The 24782-nt window shown below is 35.4% G+C and overlaps 1 protein-coding gene across 1 annotated transcript in view; it reads left to right on the forward strand.

Moving 5' to 3' along the window:
- Nucleotides 1-22622, forward strand: part of LOC131065750 (protein IN CHLOROPLAST ATPASE BIOGENESIS, chloroplastic) — a 96561-nt gene extending 73939 nt beyond the window's left edge. Inside the window, exons 7-11 of the mRNA XM_058000375.2 lie at nt 21153-21215; nt 21321-21415; nt 21618-21699; nt 22124-22234; nt 22335-22622. Of these exons, the coding sequence (XP_057856358.1) occupies nt 21153-21215; nt 21321-21415; nt 21618-21699; nt 22124-22234; nt 22335-22475 (492 nt within the window). The 3' untranslated portion in view covers nt 22476-22622. The remainder of the gene's footprint in view (nt 1-21152; nt 21216-21320; nt 21416-21617; nt 21700-22123; nt 22235-22334) is intronic.
- The last annotated feature ends 2160 nt before the right edge of the window (nt 22623-24782 follow it).

The raw sequence follows: 24782 nt of genomic DNA on the forward strand, positions 1-24782 counted from the left end.
ATTTGGCAATGTATTTTAAGACGAGTTGTCGTGACACAACAGGCTGGCAATCTATATTGGCTCTCCAGATCGAGATCATTTCTGGACTGTGTATATTTAGTCGGTCATCATTTCTTGCAGGTTTATACTCCTTTGTGCCATTTGTATCACGTGATAATGTGGAGGTTTCTTGCTCTTTCCATGGTGCTTTTTATCGACACTCTAATTTTTTTCCTTTCTTACGTAAACATGTACCCTCTTTGCACTTTGTGTGTCGTTGGACTCGATTGATTATGTTGTCATAGTCTTCTGACATGCTTGTGGCTAATATTTCAGGTGTAGTTAGGAGGCATGGATCATCACGGGTAGAGCGATGTATTGTATTATTTCTCATCGATACTTCTCGCGTGTTCCAAGTGCTGACATGCTGATCAAATAACATTTTGACCTTTCTAACCTCGTCATTATTTTCCCAATCAAGATTGTCCATGTTTGGTGCATCTTGGAGCCAAAGGAATCCATGTATATGGGCCGTTCCTCGATGTTGCCATTCATACCTGTACCAGTAGTCTTTTGTATTCAGGAGTTTCTCGATGACTTCTTCACGGAAGATAGTAAATCGTTGATGCAAGTATAGAGATGTAGTATGTGGGTTATTAATCACATTCTGTAGACGGTGCTTGTTTGATTGCATTGCCAGAGCCATAGCATCTGTCAGTAGCTGTTGTAAATCTGGCCACTTTGTGTCAGCCGCACTCAGTGTGAAGAATAATGTGGGTGATCCTATTTGGTTAATCATGCTGGATAACTCAGAGCGACACTTTTTCCAATATGGCCTTGTCCCTCTCATTGATGATCCAAAACGCATAAGCTCTTTAGCTAATTGTGTGTCTGGGAGAGTTTTGAGGTGTGCATGAATATTGTCGCAAGTCCCTGATTGCAATGGCGCATCATAAGATTGAATATAAAATATCGAAACCTTGGATGCCTTCCAAACCTTTGGTCATAAAACCTTATTAGGTGTAACACATACTCGTGCATTTTTACCTCCTTTAATCGTGGTTGGGATTGTAGAGTAGTTCCATTTGGAAAAAGTGTAGGGAATGCTATGTCAAGTAAGCTCTCAGTATTATATTCATTAACTGGAGACGTATCAATTGTAGGCCAAGTAATACTTTCACTTATAGTGTCTTCAAGCTCCAATGTCTGCTTTATGATTTCAAGTTCACTGTGTCTATTCGGCAACTTAGCCACAAAAGATGACGTGTTTGGTATTTCATTTTCAGATTCTTCTTCATCAGTCTGATCACCAGTATGTAGGTTTATAAATTCATCGTTAGTTTTAATGGTATGTAATTTGTCAGAAATGTTTGTCCTTCTTTCAGGGAGTTCTGACAAGTGATTATCATTGATTATAACATCTTTATAATACAGATCGTTTTTTACTTTGTATTCCAATTCATCTCTAACATGTGACCTCCTCACGTAGCATTCATAATACTGACCTTGAATATTTAATCGACGTATTATAAGCACATCTAAGTCAGAAACTCTTCGTGGAAGCTCCTTTGCTATATTTTTTATGTCTTGTGGGAAGCTAACTATATGTCCACTGTACTTGTATTGACCTCCATTTGTATGATTCACTTGCAAGACAGGGTTTACTCTAGCAATAAGCATTTCTTCTATCTGAGTTAGCCTTTTTAGGACTATTGGCTGCTCACCAGGATCCATGTTATTGCTTACAGAGAAGCGGTGCAGGCCTTTCTCATTAAAGCACCTTCTACAAGTGCTATCAAGGTTTGACGAAGAAAGGAGCATGCCTGGGTAGGACTCCTTACACACATGACATGTTCTTAGGTGAGCTAGTGTGTCTATTCTCTGACGAAATCTCTTCAATGCCACTGTAAACATCGGATTATCTCTGGACGTAGGCATGTGTAGTATTTGTTGTTGGTGTTGGGTAGTTTTCTCTTCCCTTCTTAGCCATCTACGTGTCGCAATTTGTTCTCCGTGTTGTGCATAATAATATTGGCTTCTCTTCTGACAATTCTCTCTTCTTATTTCTATTTGCCTGGAGCTAAGTTGCCTTTTTCGACTATTACAATCGGCCATCTGTAAACAAATTCAATGTTTGTTATTGATATACACATTTTGGGGTTAGATAGTTTATAGCCAGGCAATTGAAAATCATGAATGAAAAAACATGCATCGAGTGTACCATATATATTTTTATACAAGTGTAATGAGAAAAACATAGAATCAGATATTTGGAAGAAGGTGTGCTCTGAATAATACATACAACATTAACAAACATATAGTTGCATTCATCTGTACATTGAAAGTGTTAATTGTATCATATATCTATTTATACAAGTCAAATGACCAAGAAAAGAATTTAAATATTTTGGAATGAGCCATGGGTTTGAGTAACACTTCCAACATTTAACAAATATATTTTTACATTCGTATACAACTTATTTTTTTACAAAGTGGGCGGCCATCTGTAAACAAATTCAATGTTTGTTATTGATATACACATTTTGGGGTTAGATAGTTTATAGCCAGGCAATTGAAAATCATGAATGAAAAAACAAGCATCAAGTGTACCATATATATTTTTATACAAGTTTAATGAGAAAAACATAGAATCAGATATTTGGAAGAAGGCGTGCTCTGAATAATACATACAACATTAACAAATATATAGTTGCATCCGTCTGTACATTGAAAGTGTTAATTGTATCATATATCTATTTATACAAGTCAAATGACCTAGAAAAGAATTTAAATATTTTGGAATGAGCCATGGGTTTGAGTAACACTTACAACATTTAACAAATATATTTTTACATTCGTATACAACTTATTTTTTGACAATGTGGGCCGTAGAGGCTATATCTTGTTTTGTGTTATATGAAAAATTCACAATCATTGTACAGGCTTGTTTTTATAATTTTTCAATCTATTCCTCAGCTCCCATTTCATCATGCATTGCTTTGATCTGTTCAAGTAAGATATTACTTTTTGCAACAAAATCTACTTGTTCTACCCTAGTAATTGTTACTTTCAGTCGTTCCTCTTCATTATATTTTTCCTTCCTGTACGTCAATTTGAAGATGTATTGTTTGTTTAGTACAAACTTTATTACTTCCTTAGTATCACTTTCTGCATCTGGGTCGAACTATAGCTTATACAACATTTCAACAGGCATACTCAGTAGTTGTGTCGCTCCTTCATCAAATGCTATAGCCCATAATGTATCTGTATGGTCTTCTAATTGCATTTGAACTATGTATCTATAAGCACATTCTGTGAGTGTCGTCTCACATTTAGAACAATACCAATTTAACTCTTCATTTTGAATTAATCGTTTCTTGCACTCATTTCCATTTATCTGATTGGAGCATGCTGGATAGCAGAAGGATTCTGTTTTAATGTGTACAATTGTTGCCTTCAGTATGCAATGATGAGGTTGTCCCATATGCTCTGCTTGTCGTCGGATGTCGCTGATTGTCATTCGTGTAATTGGCGGGGGTAAGCTAGCATACTTGACCGAAGGTTCATGTGTGTCACTTACATTTTGGTCAAACCAGGTTCTCAATTTATCAGCTTCTAATATTGCTGGGTTTAGAATTAGGTGTGTATTGCTTGATGTACTCAATACCTTTCCATTATATTCAAACACATCCACTCTTGATTGCTAGGATTGTTGTCTCTTGAAGGTAGTATTTTTTTTGCAGTTGGACACCTTCTTTCTCAGATGGTGCTCCCCATATCGTAACTTCTATTGTAGTTCGAGACATATCTAGTAGCTTTATGGTACGCCTTATGACCTCTGTTCCATCTCTTCTTCTGATTGTTGAGCTTGGTTCTACACAAATAACAACACCAATAACATCGATGACTGAATTATTACTTTGCTCAAGTATTTCATTAATAGGCATGAATGAGAAATGGTTTTTTGGAATGGAAGGGTCATCTTCACAGGGGGTTACTATTGATTCAGGCACAAGAGTTATTTCTATCCCACTGTTAAGTTTGTTATAAATTTTATTAGCAGTTTTCACAACCCCACCTGAAATCTTATACGTAGCTCCAATGTCTATATTACCATAATGTGCATCTGCCATATTGTTAAAACATGATACACGTGTGATGCCGAAGCTAAACACTCGACCATGTCCTGTTTGCTTATTGTATTGATGAATTTCTTTCTTTATAGTCACACGAACTTTGATAGTCCACCTTGTTTGGAATGGATTCAAGTTCTTTATAGGTGTAATTATGCTCAATACCCCACTTGAACTTTGGGGTCGCTTTACTCCAAATAGTACTTTTGTTTGAGAGAGTATCCCTGAATTTTGGAGGTTTTCTACTCCAATATTCAAAGTAGGGGTGAATTGTGTCGCTTGATCCATCTGGCAGTACTGGTTTGCATCAAGGGAGACTGGTTCCCCAATCATTTCATGTATCGTAGATATGATCTCTAGGCATATAATCGTAATCCACCTACACACGTGTAATGAAACAAACTATCAACATTACATTTTCTAATTCTATAAGCAGTATTTTTAATTTTAATTATTTTTAAATCTAAAAAGCACTCTAATAATTAGCTCCTTACCGTGTGTTACTCGATTTGGGACAGTTGTACTCTGATAACTTTATTATGGATCCGATTTTAATCTCTTTAGAGATTATGTAATTATTATACTTCTTGGGCAACGTTGCTTTGTGCTTATGTGTACCATCAGAAATATCTAATCAGAATCGCGTAGTTTGTTCAGGGTTGCTCCCAAATGTTGATATAAAGAATACTTGGACGCATGGGGATAAGTCTATAGCTCCTTCCACTATAAGCTTGATTGCATCTGTAGTTAATATGGCCATTGTTTGGTTGTTCCTGCAAAGTATTTATTCTTCTAATTAAATAGCATATAGCATAAGATTTAAATATGTTACATATTCAAAATCAATAGGTACAATAAAAAACTTCCATTTTCTAATTACCATACTATTTAGGGGGCTATACACGACTAATAAATTCATGGAAATGTCTAATAAATTCATCGGAGTTATGCTTTGCTGTTGTTAAATTAGTTTTTCCATAAGAGTTAGATGAACTGTAAATCTTGAAGTTTATCCTTAATATTTTAAATGCCTTACCTTTATTTATGGAAGGAAGAAAACTAACATTGTGGTTATCTTATTTCAAAAGGATTTTGGATTGTACATGTAGTCGCTTATAATTTTTCTGAAAGGTTACATATATTACACGTATTCAAAATCAATAGAGACAACCAAAAACTTCTATTTTCCAATTTCCATACTATTCAGGGGGCCATACATGCCTAACAAATTCATGGAAGTTATGCTTTGGTGTTGTTAAATCATTTATTCCATGAAACTCTCTGTATCGCATTTCTCGGATCGATTCATAGTACGTCTGAAGTACGTTGTATGTTGTTTTGACCGTTTGCATAGCACCCTCAACCAGTTCAATCTCCTCATTTTGGAGGTGCTCCGCCTGGCCACATGTCCACCTTAGGTCTTCGATAATTTCATGGCAACTTGCACTAATGTTCTTTGCAAGCATCTCAATTTCACTTTCATTGTTTCCGTTCCAGTCAACGGAGTTTGAAGCAGATCCTGAAGCAGTAGCGTCTTCTCGTTTCGAGGGCAACAGTTGTTGTTCAGGTAAATCACTTGAAATCGTGATTACATCAATAGCTTCATTTAATCGCACCATGATCTGATAACACGTAGTAAAAGTATATTGTATAGAAATCAACATGTACTAAATTTCTATTATATAGAAATCAATATTTTTTATCATAAATAGCGCAGTAAAACTTATAAAAATAGCTTAAATAAAAAATACGAAACTCCGTAGAAATTAAAATTCAGGTTTTATATGGCTGCCACACTTAAACGAAGTAAGTTGTGGTTAAAAGTAAATAAATCTTAGTTTAACTATGCCCTAAATCCCTCCAAAAAAATCTCATGTAAATAAAGAAATTAAATAGCATAATTTGCCAGAAAAATCTGAAGTTGAAGGAGAATCTAAACATAAATAATATAAAATGTAAAAGTTAAAATTCAGGTTTTATATCGCTGCCACACCTAAATGAATTAAGTTGTGGTTAAAAGTAAATAAATCTTAGTTTAACTATGGCCTAAATTCTAAAAAAAAAACTCATGTAAATAGCTTAAATAAAAAATACGAAATAGTAAAAGTATATTGTATAGAAATTAACATGTACTAAATTTCTATTATATAGAAATCATTATTTTTTATCATAAATAGCACAGTAAAACTTATCAAAATAGCTTAAATAAAAAATACAAAACTCCGTAGAAATTAAAATTCAGGTTTTATATCGCTGCCACACCTAAACGAAGTAAGTTGTGGTTAAAAGTAAATAAATCTTAGTTTAACTATGCCCTAAATCCTAAAAAAAAAACTCATGTAAATAGCTTAAATAAAAAAATATGAAACCGTGTAAAAATTAAAATTGTTCCATTAAAAAAACTCATATAAATGGCTTAAATAAAAATTACGTAACCCTGTAACAATTAAAATTGTTCCATAATCTAGAAACAGTTCCTTTTTGCCACTATTTTCCTTTGAATTTGACGGAAGAAATAAAATAGCATAATTACACCTAAACGAAGTAAGTTGTGGTTAAAAGTAAATAAATCTTAGTTTAACTATGCCCTAAATCCTAAAAAAAAAACACTCATGTAAATAGGTAACCCTGTAACAAATTAAAATTGTTCCATAATCCAGAAAGGAACCTTTTTGCCACTATTTTCCTTTGAATTTGACGGAAGAAATTAAATAGCATAATTTGCCAGAAAAAATCTGAAGTTGAATGTGTTGGTCTACCTTCAATCTAAAATCAAACAACCTAGTGGTTAAAAGTAAATAAGTCTTAGTTTAACTATGCCCTAAATCCTAAAAAAAAAACTCATGTAAATAGCTTAAACAAAAAATACAAAACCGTGTAAAAATTAAAATTGTTTCAGTATAAAAAATTAAAACCTTCATGTAGATATGATTCTTAAATAGTCTTGAATATAATCTTTAAATAAATAAAATAAACACAAATTTTCTAGGAGCTGGCATCGCATAAATAAATATTGTTGTATAAATACAATCAGTCATGTCAACAAAATGTAAAATATTTGTAGCAGGGCACACTTTGAAGGAAGAGAAATATTAGCATGTTTATTAATATATTGAAAAGCTTAGCAAATGAATATATTTACTACTTACATTGCAATTGTTGGTCTAGTTCACGCATAAGTGCATAATTTCGATGTAGGTCTGAAGGCAATGATGCTATATCTGAGAACATCAGAAAAGCATGGATATAAAGTTAGTGATATCCATGCTTTTCTGATGTTCTCAGATATAGCATCATTGAATGGTGGAAGAGTCACCACCATTCAAAGTGGTGACTCTTCCAAGAGTCACCACCCCACTTCAGATAAAGCTTCACGGGGATTACCTTGTTAAAAAATTCATAGCTGGAGGAGGGATGGTTCACCAACCAGTCGCAGCATCTGAGGGAAAAGAACATGAAATCGATCCTTAGAGGAAATTGACCATCATGATATGAATATCAGAAACAAAGACCCCATAGGCCTCAGCGAAGACAATAAACCAACCTCTTCAGACCATAAATATCATTCAGATGCCTTAGTCTGATCATTCACTCATGAGGAAGCCAATAAGCTTAGTAATACATTGAGTAGGTACTCCGACGAGACTGATATATTACCCGTGACCTATGTATCATATTTGGTGTTAACGTGAGGATTGACCCCCGTGTGTAATTGATTACGTGAAAGGATACCCATATACATTGCGGGATGTGCTTCATACGTATACTGGAATATATGAAGTCTGATAAAATTGTCATATTCCGATTGAGCATTAATATTAGTTATTAAATAATATCAAGCTGCTGTTAAGGATAACCAAGGTAACGACTTTGTAAGGAATCGCTGCCTTTGGCCAAACAGAACCATCCATTCATATAAGGAGGACGACATTGCAGTTATGGGAGAAAAAAAAAGGTATTCTATCTGATGTAAGCCAGTCAAGACATAAATAAGTGTTTGAGCATCATCGAATAGGAAGGAAGATTACAAAATACTAAAAGCCTTAATAATCAGATCAGAACTGTTATTAAGTTACAGCCAGTAATATCCTCCTCCTTAGTGGTAATACATGCAGTTACAGGCAGTAATACATCTATTAAGTTATGCAGTTACCGGCCATAATAAGTATATTAATAATATCTGAAAATAGATGAAAATATATATCAGATGAAAATATATATATATATATATATATATATATGTAGAGAGAGAGAGAGAGAGAGAGAGAGAGAGAGAGAGAGAGCTTTTATCAGACAAATAAATATTAGATTGTAAATCAGAAAGAGTTCACAAGGTAATATACAGTAAGAAGAATATGTTTGGATATAATCCTCGCTACTGCTGTTACTATGGATGTATGATAGATGAACAATTTACTTGTTAATAATTGATGTATTAATTGAACTATAGAATATCACAGATTTGATTCATGTTAAGTTAGATTTGTCTCCTAATCAAGTTAGTTTAAGTCATAATTATATTGGAATGGATAAATTATGGTGAAAACAAGCCTAGACCTAGTAGGGGACATTACAGTATTCCATTATTCACTATTTTATAATGTATTCATTCTCCATTATATTATTAACATATTCATATCATTAATTCATTAAATCCATTAGATAAATATATATTTCATTATTTTCCATTCCATGTATTTAAAATAAACAATAAACACTCCTTACCACTTACTATTTTCTATTACCACTTATCTTCTCTCCTTACCACTCATTCGTCCTATACCACTAATCTCCTATTATCCCATATTCATCCCGATGCATGATTTCTCCTTAAGGACAACTATTTAAACCCAACCCCTCTTTCTTTCAATCATCTAGCGTTTAGTTCATCTTTTGCATTTTGCATTCTTGTTATCTTGCATGTCGCTTTCTCTTTCAATCATCTTGCATTTTGAATCTCCATTTCCTCATAGCCTTTTGTGCGTGCTTTTGAGAGCAATATTGTTACAAAGCACAAAATCTTGAGGAATAGGAGTGCAATGGAGTGGGTTTTTAATAGCATGCAAGTGTGTGATTTAGATTAGATATCCATATTTGCATGTGTGCGATTTGCAGGAACTTGTTGTGACCTAATTCACACATCGCCCCATCACAGATAGGGATCCCTTGTTTGTGCTTTTTAGGGTCTTGTCTTAGCTCTGCATTTTCATAAATCTTCATTTTGAGAGTTAAGTTTTTGAAGTCATCCTGAGCCAAGTTGATAAATATTACTCAAAATTGCATTTGAATGTTGCCAAAGTGCTCAGAAGGTCCAAACGACGAGGATCGCAATTGCTTTGGGTAATTTCTAACAACTTGCTATTTTTAGAAATTTTTGCTTTTTCTGCTTTTTAGAAAGTGGCATATGGGTTTTGCTCCTCAAGTCATTTCAGTACTACCCATTTTGTCGGAATTTGAAAATCTTGCCTCTAGGTATAAAAAGCAGGGCTTCAAAATTTTTGTTTTCTTCTGAGATTAGGGTTTTGTTCTTTAGGTCATTTTTATCCTGCCCATGTCTTTAGATTTGAATTTTTTTGCTTCTAGACCTAAAAAGCAAGGGTTTGAATTTTTTGCTTTTTTCTGAGATTAGGGTTTTGATCCCCATGCCAAATTATTACTTCCCATGTTCTCATATTTTGAAAATGATGTCTTTAAGGATAAAAAGAAAAATGCAAACCCTAATTAGGGTTTTGTTCCAGAAGAACAACAGTACAAAAGCAAAGTGGAAATCCAAATTAAGGTTTCTGTCCCAGATGAACCAGCATGGTATCAACATGGAATGAACATTGTTGATCAAGTACAGAGGAAGAATTCAGATATGGCACATTGAAAATTTCGCCTAAGTTGAAGAAGTAAGATGGCAGATAAGTTCGACAAGGCTCAAGGTTAGGCAAGTGGAATGACAGATGATCAGTCAAAATCGTCCAAGGATGTCAAGCATAGAAGAGGTTAAAGTAGGATCAATGTCTGCCAAGGCATAGGAGAGTTGTCCAAGTAAAATTGTCCGACAAATGTTAAACTCCTATTGAGGGTTAGCTAATCCATGTCAAGAGTTACTCAAACTCCTGCCTAGGGTTAAGCTTATTCATACACAAGAATGTCTGACACCCTCTAAAGTCTGCCTTGTCCTAGGATTGACAAAGTCCGCCTTGATGAAGCATGGCACAAGGAATATAAAGTTCGCTCAAGAAGACATGCCCAAACTCTTTCCAAAGTTCGCCCAAGGTTGACAAAGTTCGCCATAGGAAGGAGGATAAAAGCGAATAATAAAATTATGTCCAAATTCTTTCCAAAGTTGGCCTTAGAGACAAGGAGGCCTTGCAAGTTGGCAATAGAATGATGACATGGCATTTCAAAGGGGTTGAAAATGGCAAGTGTGATGACTTGGCATCACAAGGCAATTAAAGCAATAAAACATGTGACATGTCAAAGACCTTCCTCAAGTTCGAATTCTAGAAACAAATAAAACTCTCTAAAAAGTGGTGGAAGCTTCCAAAGATGAAGTTCGAACTTCTTAGAGAAAGAATAAAACAATAAAACTTTCTAAATCTGCAATCATCTTCCAAACCCCCTTCTAGAAGAAAGCAAAGAAATTCGAACTCCTTAAAGGTGGAATAAAGCATTAAATCTTTCCTAAAGATACTTTCTTGTGTGCCAAGTAAGAGGTTAAAATAAAGCTTCTAGAATCCGCCCAAGAAGCTATATAGACAAGGTTTTACTAACACTTCTCTTTGCCAAATTCGAGAAGCATAAGTCTATCTCCAAAAATCGCTAAGGGTGATCAGAGTAAGCAGCTCAAAAACATAAAGATTATCAGATTCATGCCAAAACCTGATCCTATTATCAAATTCGCCTTGAAGAAGTGAAGCAAATTCAAGGGTTTGAAGGAAATAAGTTCGATATATTCCTCAAATTCCCCATTGGTAGCAGTTTGAAAGTGTAGATTCCACCTTGATCATCTCCAGAAGGAGAAATAAAGCAGGTTCAAGGGTTTGAAAGGGATAATCAAGAAGTTCAAGTTCGCCATTAACAACAGATTGAAGGTTTGCTGATAAAATTCTGAATTCACCATTGATCATCCTTGAATCCGCCTTCGGAGAGAGAATCTAAATCTGTATATAGTCTCCTTAGTAATCTTTCAAATTTGCACTTCACCTTGTCCAGAAGACTATCAAATCCGTCCTTGATAAGAAAGCAAGACAAATTTGGAGGAAGATACATACCCAAGATTCATTTAAGATCATCATACAGAGAAAATTGAAGGTTTGCTAAAGATAAAGCAATCATATCCTATCATATTCTAAGAAATACTTTGACAGACTTCTTGATGATCTTTTAAGTATAAAGCAAACTTGTGTAAACCTTGCCCCGCCAAGAAGAAAGTAATCTAAATTCACATGTCCAGGGATTTGAAAGCCAAACAAAATTCTCCAACTGCTGCAATCATGATCAGTAAGGTTGAAGATAACAGACTAAGGGTTTGCTAAATATCCTAAGTTCTTAATCATCTCCAAACCCGCCTTGGAAGAGAAAGATTGTTCTAATTTGATACACGTGATGATCTTCCAAGTATGATACAAACCTGTCCAAAGCTTACAAATTCTACCAAGAAAGAGAATATTCAAAGTTGAAATTTGTCTTACAAAATGTGGCATGACATGATCCAAGTCTGCCTAGGGTTGGACAAATAAAGCATCACATGAAGATGAAATAAACCTGGACAAAGGGCATGACAGAAATACAATACAAATTGTCTGATCAACCTTGGAATTCACCATGAACAGCAAACACAATGTCAAAAACAACTTTGAAACCCTTCCAATTTGCTAAGTACAAGAGAAAGATGGTTCAAGTTTTGTCCAAATAAGATCAGATGGTCTGATCATATTCCTAAATCTACTCATGATAAGAGGACATATGACTATCCAAATTCTTTTCAAATTCACCAAGACATGGGGAATGATGTCCAAACTCCGCTGAACTCCGATTTGTAGTTAATAAAGGTGGCATGAGTCAGTCAAACCCCTGTCTAGGGTTTAAAAGTATAAACATGTTGAGGGTTTGCTTATAAAGCATGAAGATTGACCATAAAGACAATTGTCCAAAGGTCCTTCCAAGATCCGATACGAGACATGAATTGGCAAGACAAACAAGATCCAAGTTCAAGAAAGTTAAAGGATGGTGATTGTCCAGTTGACATGAAGCATGCCAAGACATAGGATGTGCAAATTGAAATAAATTCCTTCCAAAATCACAAACCTCAAGGCATAAAAAATAAATTGTCCAAACCCTTGCAAGTTAATCATACACTGACACATTGATTCATCTAGGCATAAATGGAATATGTGAAGATACCTAGCCAGACCTAAAATTGAGAATAAATTTTCCATGCCAGAAAGATAAAATTCTGATCACAATTCACATAAAATCAGACTAGCATATTGGGAAATAAATGTCACAAGAAATAAATTTTAATTATTTTCCAAAATTTAAATATAAAAAATAATTTTCAACATTTAGAAATTCAAAATTTCTAGAAAGTTCTAGAAGATTCCTTGATAAGATTGAATTTTTGAGAGAAAAATAAAACTTTCCATTTTGGAAAGATTAAAACACAAAAAAAACAATAAAAATTACTTAAAATAAAAAAAAAACAATAAAACAAATCAAAAACTTCTAAATTTAAGAACCCTAGACTTTATATTTTCAACTAATTCACTTTCACAATTCATTATTCAGGTTGAGAATTTTTGAGAGCATTGAAGAGAAGTTTTCTCTCAAATTTTATGAATTTTGGATTTTTGAAGAAGAATTGTCCAGAAGAAGATTCTTCTCAGTGTTAAAGGTCTAGAAATTAAGCACTTTTCTCTGATTTTAAAACAAATTTTCAGAATAAGAGGTAAATTTTAGTCATAAAGAGGATTCAAAAAATCAATTTGACTGAATTTCCTCACCTTTCTGTCTTATTTTCTCCAATTTTTATCAATTTCTTGACCAAACCCTTCACTTTCAATTCGCTTTTTTTGCAGAAACTTAACCTTTTAACAGGTTGAAAGTGAAATTTTTCAGAAAAAAAATTTAAAATCAGAATTAAATTCTGAAAATAACATGGAGTTTTCATGTGTTTTTACAGGTAGCAATGAAGTTCGCTAGCAAAGGAGTACAATTGAAGTCCAAAATCAAATCCAAATGGAAGAATATCATTGACACAGACCTCAGACATGTTGATATGGAGGAATTCAAGAAAAGAATGTACGGACATGATGGACACATTCCTACACCTATTGCCCACAAAATGATGCACAATGGAATTGTCCAGGAAGCTGGATTCCTACCAGCCAAAGAGTGTGTTGAGCTAATAGTTGAATGTGCTTTGCACTATAAAGCACAATCGAGAGAAATCATTGCATCAGATGGAAGAGTCTTGGCTAATCTTTCAGAATTCTCCATCCAAGAGACATTTGGTATACCAAAGCACAGTAAAACCACCTATAAGACTAAGGAGCAGCCCAGAGGGTCTATGATAGTCAGTCTGAACTTTGTGTTGCGAATGTAAACAAGTCTTGGCTTGAGAAGAAAAGACCTCAAAGAAAAGTGCCGAAGTATTTGTTGCGTCCATTCTTCAAGAAAGAGTATGGTAATATCATCCTACTATTGAATAGAGTAATGGGTAGCTCTAAGGGTTAGCTATTCGAAACATGGATGTATTATTTCATGGATGAAATCACTTCAGGAACCTAGTTATTCAATTGGCCTCGCATAATCAGTGATAACCTTCATGAATAGTTGATAAACTTGGAAAGGACAAAGACATTCCACATGAGTTCTTACATAATTTATCCGTTGGCTGAAACTTACAGATATTCAGGACTGATTTGTAAAGGCATAGTAGGAGGTGGTGAGAATGAATTCCGATCATATGATTGTTATCCTCAGCTGCAGCTTAAGGACAAGTTTCTGAGCCCATGACACATTCCTAATGTACGTCACAAGAACATTGCAAGGAGGCACCCACAATAGACTTCCTCATGAATCGAAAAGTCTAATCAACAGGTACAAATCCTAGTTTATCCAATTTCCAAAGTTTACTTATGCCGGAATCCAAGGTTTCACAGGTCGTCCTTACCGATTGGCAATCTACCCAACCAATAGGATGGTCCTATTATAAGTTCTTAGACAGTTGGAAACATATCGGAGCTTCAAGAGAGTAAGGCAGAAGGCAACCATATCTTTCCCATTCTTCATTGGAAATATGGAAGAATCTTGTTCAACTGCGCTGACAGCTAAGAGTGCGAGGCTAGAGATGTAGTGGTATCCTTTCACATTCTACCAATCCAGAACCAATTATGATCCTCACAATAACATCAGATCAACGAAAGAGGAAAGATTTAGACATAAAGTAGATATAGAAGATTTCTGGGCAAATGCTGTTGATGAGTATGAAATCAGGAAAAAGGTTATATTCCAGGCTATCCATGAATTTCATCAGAGAGACTCAACCTTTTCTCGTACCAAATTAGTTAGAAGATAGCTGAGAGCATACTCAACTTGGCTTTGATGAGAACACACCTCTTCCTCCCATCAAATGGTCAGCACTAGAGCATACAGACTTGATCACCTTGATGCGGCCAGTCATGACATATACAAAGTGGTGGGTTAATCAATAGTGTCACAGGCTGAAGCAGAAGAATATAACTTTGACTTATAATCTGATGGGAGTAGCAGAAGGATATTCTTCAAATGAAGAAGCAACACAAAATGCCAGACCAAGCGAGAGTGCTAAAAGGAAGGGGAAGGCAGTTGAGAATGAAGAACTTTCTTAGAAGAAGCAAAGAATAGAACCATCTCGTTCCGCCACATCAAGGAATGAGAAATACATATTAATTGTTGATGAATCATTGGTTGAAATACAAATTCCCTCTTTAGTTCATGAGGAAAATGCAGAATCAGTCCACCAGGAAGATGAACAGCCACCATCTCCTACTGACACAAAAATCCTAGAATCAGAACATGACACGGATATTAAATAAGAGTTTCAAGAAGGGACGATTTCTGCTCTCCGGGGTATTGCACGTGACATAGAAACAAAGGATGACCAAGAGGTAGAAGGCATCGAGCAACCCACTGTTCTTGAATGGTTGGAGGAGATTGAAGATGAACACGCTAGTAGTAGAAGAACAAGAAGAGGATGACATGGCAGATTTCTTGGCCAGATTAGAGCAAACTACTGTGAAGAAACCAGCCAAGAGATTTTCTACCATCTAGAGAGATGAGACAAGTAACCGCACAGTGCAGATAGTTGTGCCTAAGGTGAACAAAGCAAAGGGAGACATTGCTCCTCATGAGTATGAGATCACCACTTTCTGACTTAGGCCCAAGCACAAAGGCCCAAGTAAAAGATGACTTAGATAATTCAGTTGTTTACATGAAGGCAAAATTGGATGAGGAGACAAAAAAGAAGAATGGGCATAAGAGAGAAGTAGAGTGCTTGAAAGCAAAGAAACGGGACTCGGACTTGGACTCGGCAAGGCTGACTCGGACTCGGACTCGGCTGGACTCGGGAAAGTGAAAAAATCAAGAAATTTAGAGATTTTTAAAGATTTTGGAGCCCAGTCTATGTCTGGTTGAGTCTGGTCTAGTCTAGCCGAGTCTGGTCGAGTCTGGCAAGTTTGGCCGAGTCGAGGCGAGTTTGGACCCCAGACTCGACCGAGTTCGAGTCCGAGTTTGTTGGACTCGTGGGGGGTGACTCGAACTCGGACTCGCCGAGTTTGGGCTATTTCTGGCAATTTTTCGTTTCTCAGCTTGAAAGAGTATATTCGGCAGTTGATTACTAAGCCACTTGATCAAGCCAATCCAGAGCTTCTCTCACTTTTGGATTCCCAACAAGTAGTCAAAAGTTTCGAGGAAGATGCAGTAATAGCCAGAGAAACTAAAGATTGGATAGAAAGTATAAAAGAAGAAGCACCCAAGTTCATAGAAGAAATCTCATCAGCATATGATCAAACTTCTTCTTTGCTTTCCAGGATTGAGAATATGGCAAAAATATGGGCTAACTTCCAGGATGTCCAAGATAGAATCATTCCATCCCTTAGAGAGCTGAAAGGAATCTCATCTCAAGAGTTGGTTAATCAGAAGATAATTGAAGCAGGGCCTGCCTATGATTTCAACTGTTGGCACTGGACATTGGTTGCACAGAATGAAGTATTAGAAAAGGTGAAAGATGATGCTAATAGAATAGAAGGGTAGATAAAGGCGATTCAAGACAAGATCTTCCTTGTAGTTACAAAAATGATTGGGAAGGATACCCGCCAAGAGAATGATATGCAGTTGGAGAATTTGAAGGTCAGAGTTCAGGGCGGAATTGGATTGGGAGATCACCTTTGCTTTGTGTGCAGATGACGTGGAATGATTAGAGTTCAGGATCAACATGTTGCCAAATGTCACCATGGAGGAAGTGGACCAAATTGTGTCCAAATTCATTGAATATCAGAAGAAAGGGATACAATCCTAATCTTCTACCACTTGTCTCTCTTGAAGTTGATCTTGGATTTTATTTTAAAAACTTTATCTAAGGTTAGGTTGTTTAGGTCTCAGCTGTCGATCTTAGATTGATTTCGGCTGCTTATTTTGCTTTCAAAAACTCTATATAAACTCTCAATGTCTCATTTCATTGTGGTGGAGAGATTTATGAAATTGTTGCACATAGCTATTTGAATAAAAATAAATTCATTATCAGTATTGTTTTGAAATCCTTTTATTGATAAATGGTTGCATGGTTGCATATCCCCTTCAACATTTAGATTAGATTAGATTTGCTTAAGTAATTTGTTTTCAAGTTGTTAGATGAATGATAGATCTGATAGTATTGATCGGTGAAATCTTGCTCATACTTTTGTTGGATGGATGATTTCCTTTCAATGTGTAAAGTTAGCCTGAGCTTTTAATATGGATGTTTAACTTCTACTTGGAATGATATTGTTCAATTGTTGGTATTCTTCGTAAGTGTGAAAATTTTAAGCATAACCTTAGAAGATTGCACCCGTGTTGCGTAGTTGTCTGAGTGTGGCGAAACAAAGCGTCGTTACCAATTTCACCTAATCTTTACCGTCTCTTGAATTCATAGGAATAGCTTAGAAGTAGTTAGAATTCCTAAACCTTCATCCTTTTTTTATCTTTTCTGAAGTCCTAAACCAGAAAATCCAAAAACATAAATTGTTAAATCTGCCAAAGTTGAACTTGTGAATGATATTAGTTCTCAAGTGTAAGTCCATCTTGAGATTTTCAGCATACACTACCCAAGAAGCTATCCCACTAAATTCGCTTGTTCACACATATAGACCTTGGAGTCTTTCTCGCAATCTTGGCACAACTAGTTATTTTGTTCAGGGGAAGATAGAGTATCCTTGTGGTATTTTATTCTAAGTGTTCGGTAGATGATAAAATGTCCACCAATAGAACTCCATTGTGGATGTTGGAAGTTTTGGATCTTTGATTCAAACCCATTTCCTCCATCTTCAGTGGGCTTCTGATTGAGTCAAATCCTTGAAATGAAAGTCACTTCCTGGAACATAAGGGGACTCAATGCTCCTTGTGAAATGATAATATCCTAAAGGTTGATGGCCAAACGGAATTCAACAATTCTCAATGGCCAAAGGGAATTCAACAATTCTCAATCTTCAAGAGGTAAAGCTGAGTAAGGAGTTGCTACAACAATGGAGGTTTTCGATCTGGCAATATATGAAAGTATCAAGATTCTGGAAATTGTTGGGATTACGTTGCTTGAAGTAATACCATTGTCAATCAAAGAAACTGAATCACTAGAGGTGACCTCAATTCTCTAATGGATGGTTTTGAGTCTTGACAAACAAGGTACATCGTTCTATATAGAATAAAGTATTTACATCTCAAATGGATCTTTAGGATAGCAAGCCAATGGCGAATGGTTCACTTGGCCAAATATATTGAAATGGCAGAGCCTATAAAATGGCAGAAACCTAAATCATTGTACATAAAAATTTAGAATAACTGTTTGGTCGAATTTACTGGATTCATCTTCACATTTACATTGCAGTGGCTTATAAAGCCAATACATTCCCATGTAAACTTCAGTAACTTATTTACTGGGAATTTAACCAACTAACCTAACAAATATTTTATTTACTAACAATTAACTAACCTAATATTTATTTATAGATTACCATCTATATGTTAATTTATTTTATTATTGTTATCTAAACTAACCTATATACCTATCTAATGATGTAATAAATCCAACATTTCCTCCACCCCTTATTACATCAATCCAAGGGCAGAATAATAAAAGAGTTGAACACAACCCTTCTGGAAACTTTGATGGAGCATCTCCACAAATTCTCTTCACTCACCCAAAACATCAACTGACTCCATCAAGAGATCTCCTGATTGTCAAACCTGCAAAACCTCTGTACAACATTAGAGAAGAGAACATAAAATATTCTCATCCTCAATGCACAATGAAAGAACAACTCTCCTCCAAGAGCTCACTTTCCTTCGAAAGAGTCAATATCCCTCTCCAATGCTATGGGAACCAATTCCTCCTTTGGTGTACAAAATAAATTGAACCAAAAGTGAATTCACTAACTGCACCCACAAGTTTTGCCAATAAAAGCCAAGCCCATCCTGGCTCCGTGAAGGGACACAATGAAATTGGTGTTGCTTCTCATGTAAAGTATCATCTTTGAGGGAGAAGCTAGTTTGAGATGATAAAAATCTTCCAGCTTCGGGCACCTTCGACTTCCAGTGAAGTTGTTCTTTAAGCTTGATAAATCCTTTTCTTTTTATGTTATCCATTATCTTCGATATTTGCTTCATAACCTTTTTTAAGCTTTCGCTTTTAATGTCGTGCAACATTTAGTGTCAAGTAAGATGTAATCAGGTACACTATATGCCACTAGATAGTCAAAGCTTAAAGGCCATATTTCTTCGAGGATTGCATGCAACACAAAATAAAAGCCATATGTAGACATTAGGTGTCAGTTTCCATCGATAATGCGCCCTTGTAATAAATCTCTCCAAAAAATATCTTTTTTAAATGCACATACTTGGTGTAGCCTAGTGAGCAGTAATTGCTCTCGTGTGGAGTTACTCATCTACTTTTTACCCTTATCTCACCACAAACAAAGAATTGTGAAACTTAGATATACCTTAAAATTAATCTTTTCAAATACTCAAACCTTATAATTCAAACAAAAAATATGCTTCTCCTACTACACAATATCTTCGAATTCCTATTGTGATGTAGAGCATATGAAAACAACATATATGGTGGCTTCTTTTTCAGGTTTGATGATCAGTGACATTTTTGACTGTGATAGACTTTTATATCCTCCAAGATGCTTGCATATGCCTTATACCTTTCATGCTATACACTTGAACATACTTAATTTCGCTTTCCTTCGATTGGAGTTTGCAGTGTCTTATTTGTCGCGTTTTATTTCATACTTGGCCTGAGAAAGAGTTTAAATGCAGAGAGAAGGCGTTGATGGCAATGTAGGAGTCAAAACTTTTATTAAAATTTCACGCAGCCTCAAACTCGCCTAGCAATACCTTCACATGTAGATGTTCACACAGAAGCGTGCATTTGATTTGAAACACCTTCAAATGACATCACACGCAACAAAAAACCACGCTCTTCGCAGTTTGCACAACAAACTTCCTTTATGCAATTATATCTCTCTTTGGTAGCAGTGCATATAATGTTTGCCTAATTTATATAAAAAACCAGTCGTGCCTTTCCCAAAGCCAGTTCCGCCTTTATGCTATATTCTTCTATGCATCTCTTTGCATTCTCTATGCTTCTTCGCACAAATTCACAGCACTTATTCAGATACAGGCACAAGAACAATTATTGCTCTGATACTATATTGAGATGGTAGAGCATAGAACGTGCCAGAAAAAATAGGCCATTGTAACATGTAAAAACTCAGAATAATTGTTTGAATTCATAGGGATGAGCTTCACATTTACATTTCAGTGGCTTATAAAGCCAATATATTCCCATGTAAACTCCTGTAATCTTTTATCAAACTATGAATGTCTTGAGCATAGTTTTGAAATTTGTGACCTGGGGAAAAACTCTGGCAAGATTTCCGAACATAAAAAATACATATTTTACAAGATAATCTTAAAAAACATAATTAACAGTGGGAAAATGGATTTTTGAAAGATAAAAGTGTAAGCAAGTACATAGAAAACAGAGTTTAGTGTTAGGGCGCACTTAGCAATGGAAAAAGGGATTTTACAAAGGTAAAAATCTGCAAATACAGGCATAACACCAGTCTGAGAACACAGGGTTTAGTGTTTCGAAACTGCAGGCAGGGCAAACTAAGGTGTGCGCCTCACAATGCTCAAGCATTTGTTTAGAAAAAGGTAAAAACGCGCAAGTATACACAGAACGTGCCTCTAATAAGGCTGTCGGCAAACGAAGTCAATACCCATTGGCCTGTTTATTGTGCGTATTGTTGCCCATCTAAACACACAACTGATCAAATTCACCGATGACTTCCTTTCTGCTCCAATTGGCAAGTTTTTCGTATGTTGTCGCCATTACTCGGTGAGTTAGTAACCAAAAAAATCGCCTCCAGAGTTTTTAGGCGAGTGACTTGGGAGCTGTTTTGCCTCGCATGAACTGGCATGTCAGGCAAGTTTTAAATCTTTGATCTCCAGAGTGTACCAAGTTACGAACTTGGTTGTTTAGTTTTTGAGTAGTGATGGAGAAAAGTAGCTTAGTAAATATGTTTCTATCATCCAATTTGGATGAATGGCTTTTTTTTATTTATCCCAAACCATATATGCAAATTACTTTTGTAACAACCTAAATCTTATATTGACTTGGCAGATGCACTTTTTTCTTTTTGATCATAACTGGAATAGTTATTTTCATTGTTGGTGATTTCTGTTTTAAGCACAGATCGATACTTAGACGTCTACAGGTTAAAAGTTAGTTGTTATGCATTGCTCCAGGTTGCGTTGTTTACAGATGTTCTTGAGTGTATTGCGTTGGACCATTTGCAAAGAGGTGACCAGGTAGTTACGAACAAAATTTTGTGCTGAAATTTATTTTCATTGAACCGTGGATTATATTGCATTGAAACTAACAGTTGCAAGTAAATACTTAATCTGTGTATGAAGGTTTCAGCGCTGGTGACAGGGGAGTATTACTTGAATAGGAACCATTTTCCTGGTTTTGGGCGCCCTTTTGTGTTCAATGCAGAGCTTTTCCTGAAGTCAGCCTGATTGGCCTTAACACTACTTTTTATCTATTGTCCAAAGAAAAATAATGCGCTACACGCCATGCAATTTAGCTCAGAATACTCATTGTTTGGATCTCATTCAATAATTTGATGCACAATACGCATAAAATTACAAAGGTTTCGAAGTACTGTTAATACTTTTGGTCACAATTTTTTTCCCAATCTCTGTTGGCAGAATTGGTCGTAAGCTTGAAGCTAAGGATGCTGCGAGAGCAGCACTGAAATTACCATGGTGGACACTAGGATGTAGATATGAGGTATCTATCTTGCCTTGGAAATGTATCCCTTCCTATAGTCTAAAGCAGTGAAGCAATAATCAGCAAAAAATCTCAATTAATCACCACTTGCAAACTTGATTGCTGGTTTTTTTAACAAAATACCAGAATATTTGAGAACAAAATAATCACGATTTAATTTCAATAAATTGGAACTTGTGATATTATCACTATTATTCAAAAAACTCAGTGCACCCCAAAATTTTTAAATTTTTTTCTGCTATTAATTTCTGTGAGTTAATTTTTATGTGTTGTTTGATATGCCAATTTTTTGGACTAAACCCCAATTAATTGAAAATCTCTTAAAATTCTGGTTTGCCAAATTATTCCCAAGAGGTTTTTGCGATTACGGTTTAAAGCTGGTGAAAGTTGTTCACCAGAATTTATGAGTTGAAGTTGTATGCAGAAAGTTGGTGACATTGCTGGGTGGGATGATGAGCAAATTGAATACTTGAGAGAACGGGTTACGGATGAGGGAAGGCGAGAGGATCTTAAAAAAGGGAAGGCACCTGCACAGGTGGACGAGCTTTATGCAAATAACTTGTTTCAGGATTTAATATGTACATTTCATGTGTTTTGAGAACTAAATTAACTAATGCTTCCCTTCTGTATCTCAGATAGCTCTTGACCAGGCTGCCTTCTTGATGGATTTAGCATCTGTTGATGCATCATGGCTTGATATCCGGGAACAGCTTGCAGCTTTGTACAAGGAAGCTGGGCTGGAGGCATTGGCTCGCTTCATACTTTATGAACCCTAAGATTATGTATAACAATTATTTAACTGTGAGAAAATACTTGTTAATGAAGATTTGGACAACAAATTGTCTTAGCAGGTGCTGCTCAAACAATTTTGGAACTGTTTGCAACTAAGCAATCCCAATCCAATGGAAAATCTGTCTCCCAAAGCTACAAGTTTCTAGGATTGATAGCAAATTAACTGAAAATTGATTTAAAAATCATGCATAATTAGATTGCCATCTGTCAGCATATCTTCCTCAAATATTAAGTAGTCCCGGAAATCTTAAGCCCCTTGCCTTTGACACGAACTGAACTTTCTTTTGTGCAAATTAGCCACGCCTTTTTGGATAAAGTTAAAATTTGTATTTATATTTTCATAATTCATGGGCCTGCACCTAGCATATGAAAAGGAGCTATAGCTTCTTCCATTGGACATGCCATAACAAATTTACTAGCATTCATCAGAAATAAAAATGGGTGGTCATCACAACAAACTATTTTCTGTAAAAACTAATTTGGAAGTTGTAATATGATCAAAAAGAGTACTTAACAACAATTTCAAGTCCATTCACTAATTTGACGCTGCACCACCTTTTCTAATAAGGATATCACAACCTGACCTCAATATATAAAATTGGTTGAAATCTAAATTTTCCCACCCAAAAATATGGCACAAAAGGGTTTATCAATAAACAATTGATCAGAAAGTGATCAATAAGGAGCAAATTGATACACATAAAGATAATATGTAATGTCCCTTGTTTGGGATCTACAATAATTCAGTCCTGAAATAACAAATCAAACTTAAAGCGAGAGTTGCAATCCATTAATAAATGTGATTTTATCAAAACTAAAGACATTTTTATTACAATTAACTTAAGATTCTAAGAATAGCTTGAGAAGGTAGAACTTATCTTTAATTCTCTCAACTTTCCTCTTCAAGTTACTCTAAAAAACTAGTATAAATCTGCAACGATACTTTCGTCTTAAATCTGTTATACTTTCTTTATAAACCTTTCTTCATTAAGTCTGCAACCTATCCTCTGATTAGTAGTCCATGGTGTATATATTTCTGTCTAAAAAAAAATACGCCCTCTATATCTTTTTTTGTAGAATGTGTTGAGCTTGCATCTTATACCCCTTCAAACTGAAAGGTGGCATCCTTTGGATTCGATGAGTCATCCCTATTCACAACCGACTTCTTTCATAATCATCGATTTGCTTGACCAAGGAATCATTATCGTTGTTATCACTAGTTCTTGTAATCACCCCCTATAATACGTGTCTTTTCATAACATACTCCGTAATGCTCAATGTGCTATGCCTCAACGAATCTTTGCTTTCTCAATTATCGCTGACTAATCATGTGATTAGTATTGTCTGAATACAGATTTCTATTCTTTAAATAATAAGAGTCTTCATCACTAATCGGGTTTGTCCAGATGTAATGTCCCCCATATTAATTCTCCATGATAATACAAGGCTCCATATGTTTTAAATCACGATTACCCTTAAGTCAATATTAAACTTTGTAAAGTAATCGCTGGTTAACCTTAATCGTTGATATTGAAGATCTCTTTCCTCTCATAGTTCGTGCATCTCCCTAAAAATTCACTCAATCCACACTGGTTATTGTTTCTTTATTTATTTTTCCCATCTGAATACGTATATCACATCGTTGAATATATGTATCACATTTCTTGCTGTTGACAGGTACGGCTATCTCATAGATGCACCAGTAGCTCATTGTTTGACTATCAACCTTCTCCAATTTGGTTGATCCTCTGTACGTGTGATACTAAGACCATTCGATAAGTATTAAGAGATCGCTGCATTGTATATTTGATCATCGCTCGATTATAATAATATCTCCTTTACCGTTGTTTATTCTATTGCGTATTTCTTCCTATGATTTCGATTGCGGACGATAGTCGATTATTAATGCTATTTAGTTATCGATCCAATCATTAATATCTATTATGATCAATTCATGCCTTAGTCGGTTCGATCTTTGAAATGTCGATTGACCGATGATCTTCAGCATTAATTCTGCTTGGCAACCATACATATGTTTGTTTACTCTTCTTACTTTTCGATTGTCGACATGGGTTCTCCTTGCCCTTTGTTGTTATTCAACGATTTGTTTTACTATTGTTTTGCGTGGGATATCTTTGGTTTTGCTGATGTGGAACTCATTGCATTACCGCTACTGTTATACAAGGAGACTCGTCGTATTTATCAGCTATGTATCAATATAATCAATCACTTTATATTATAATCCCTGCTCTCCATAATACTAATCGCTGCCTCTAAATAAAACTCCCAAA

Source organism: Cryptomeria japonica, chromosome 7, assembly GCF_030272615.1.
Source record: "Cryptomeria japonica chromosome 7, Sugi_1.0, whole genome shotgun sequence".
NCBI classification, from domain to species: domain Eukaryota; kingdom Viridiplantae; phylum Streptophyta; class Pinopsida; order Cupressales; family Cupressaceae; genus Cryptomeria; species Cryptomeria japonica.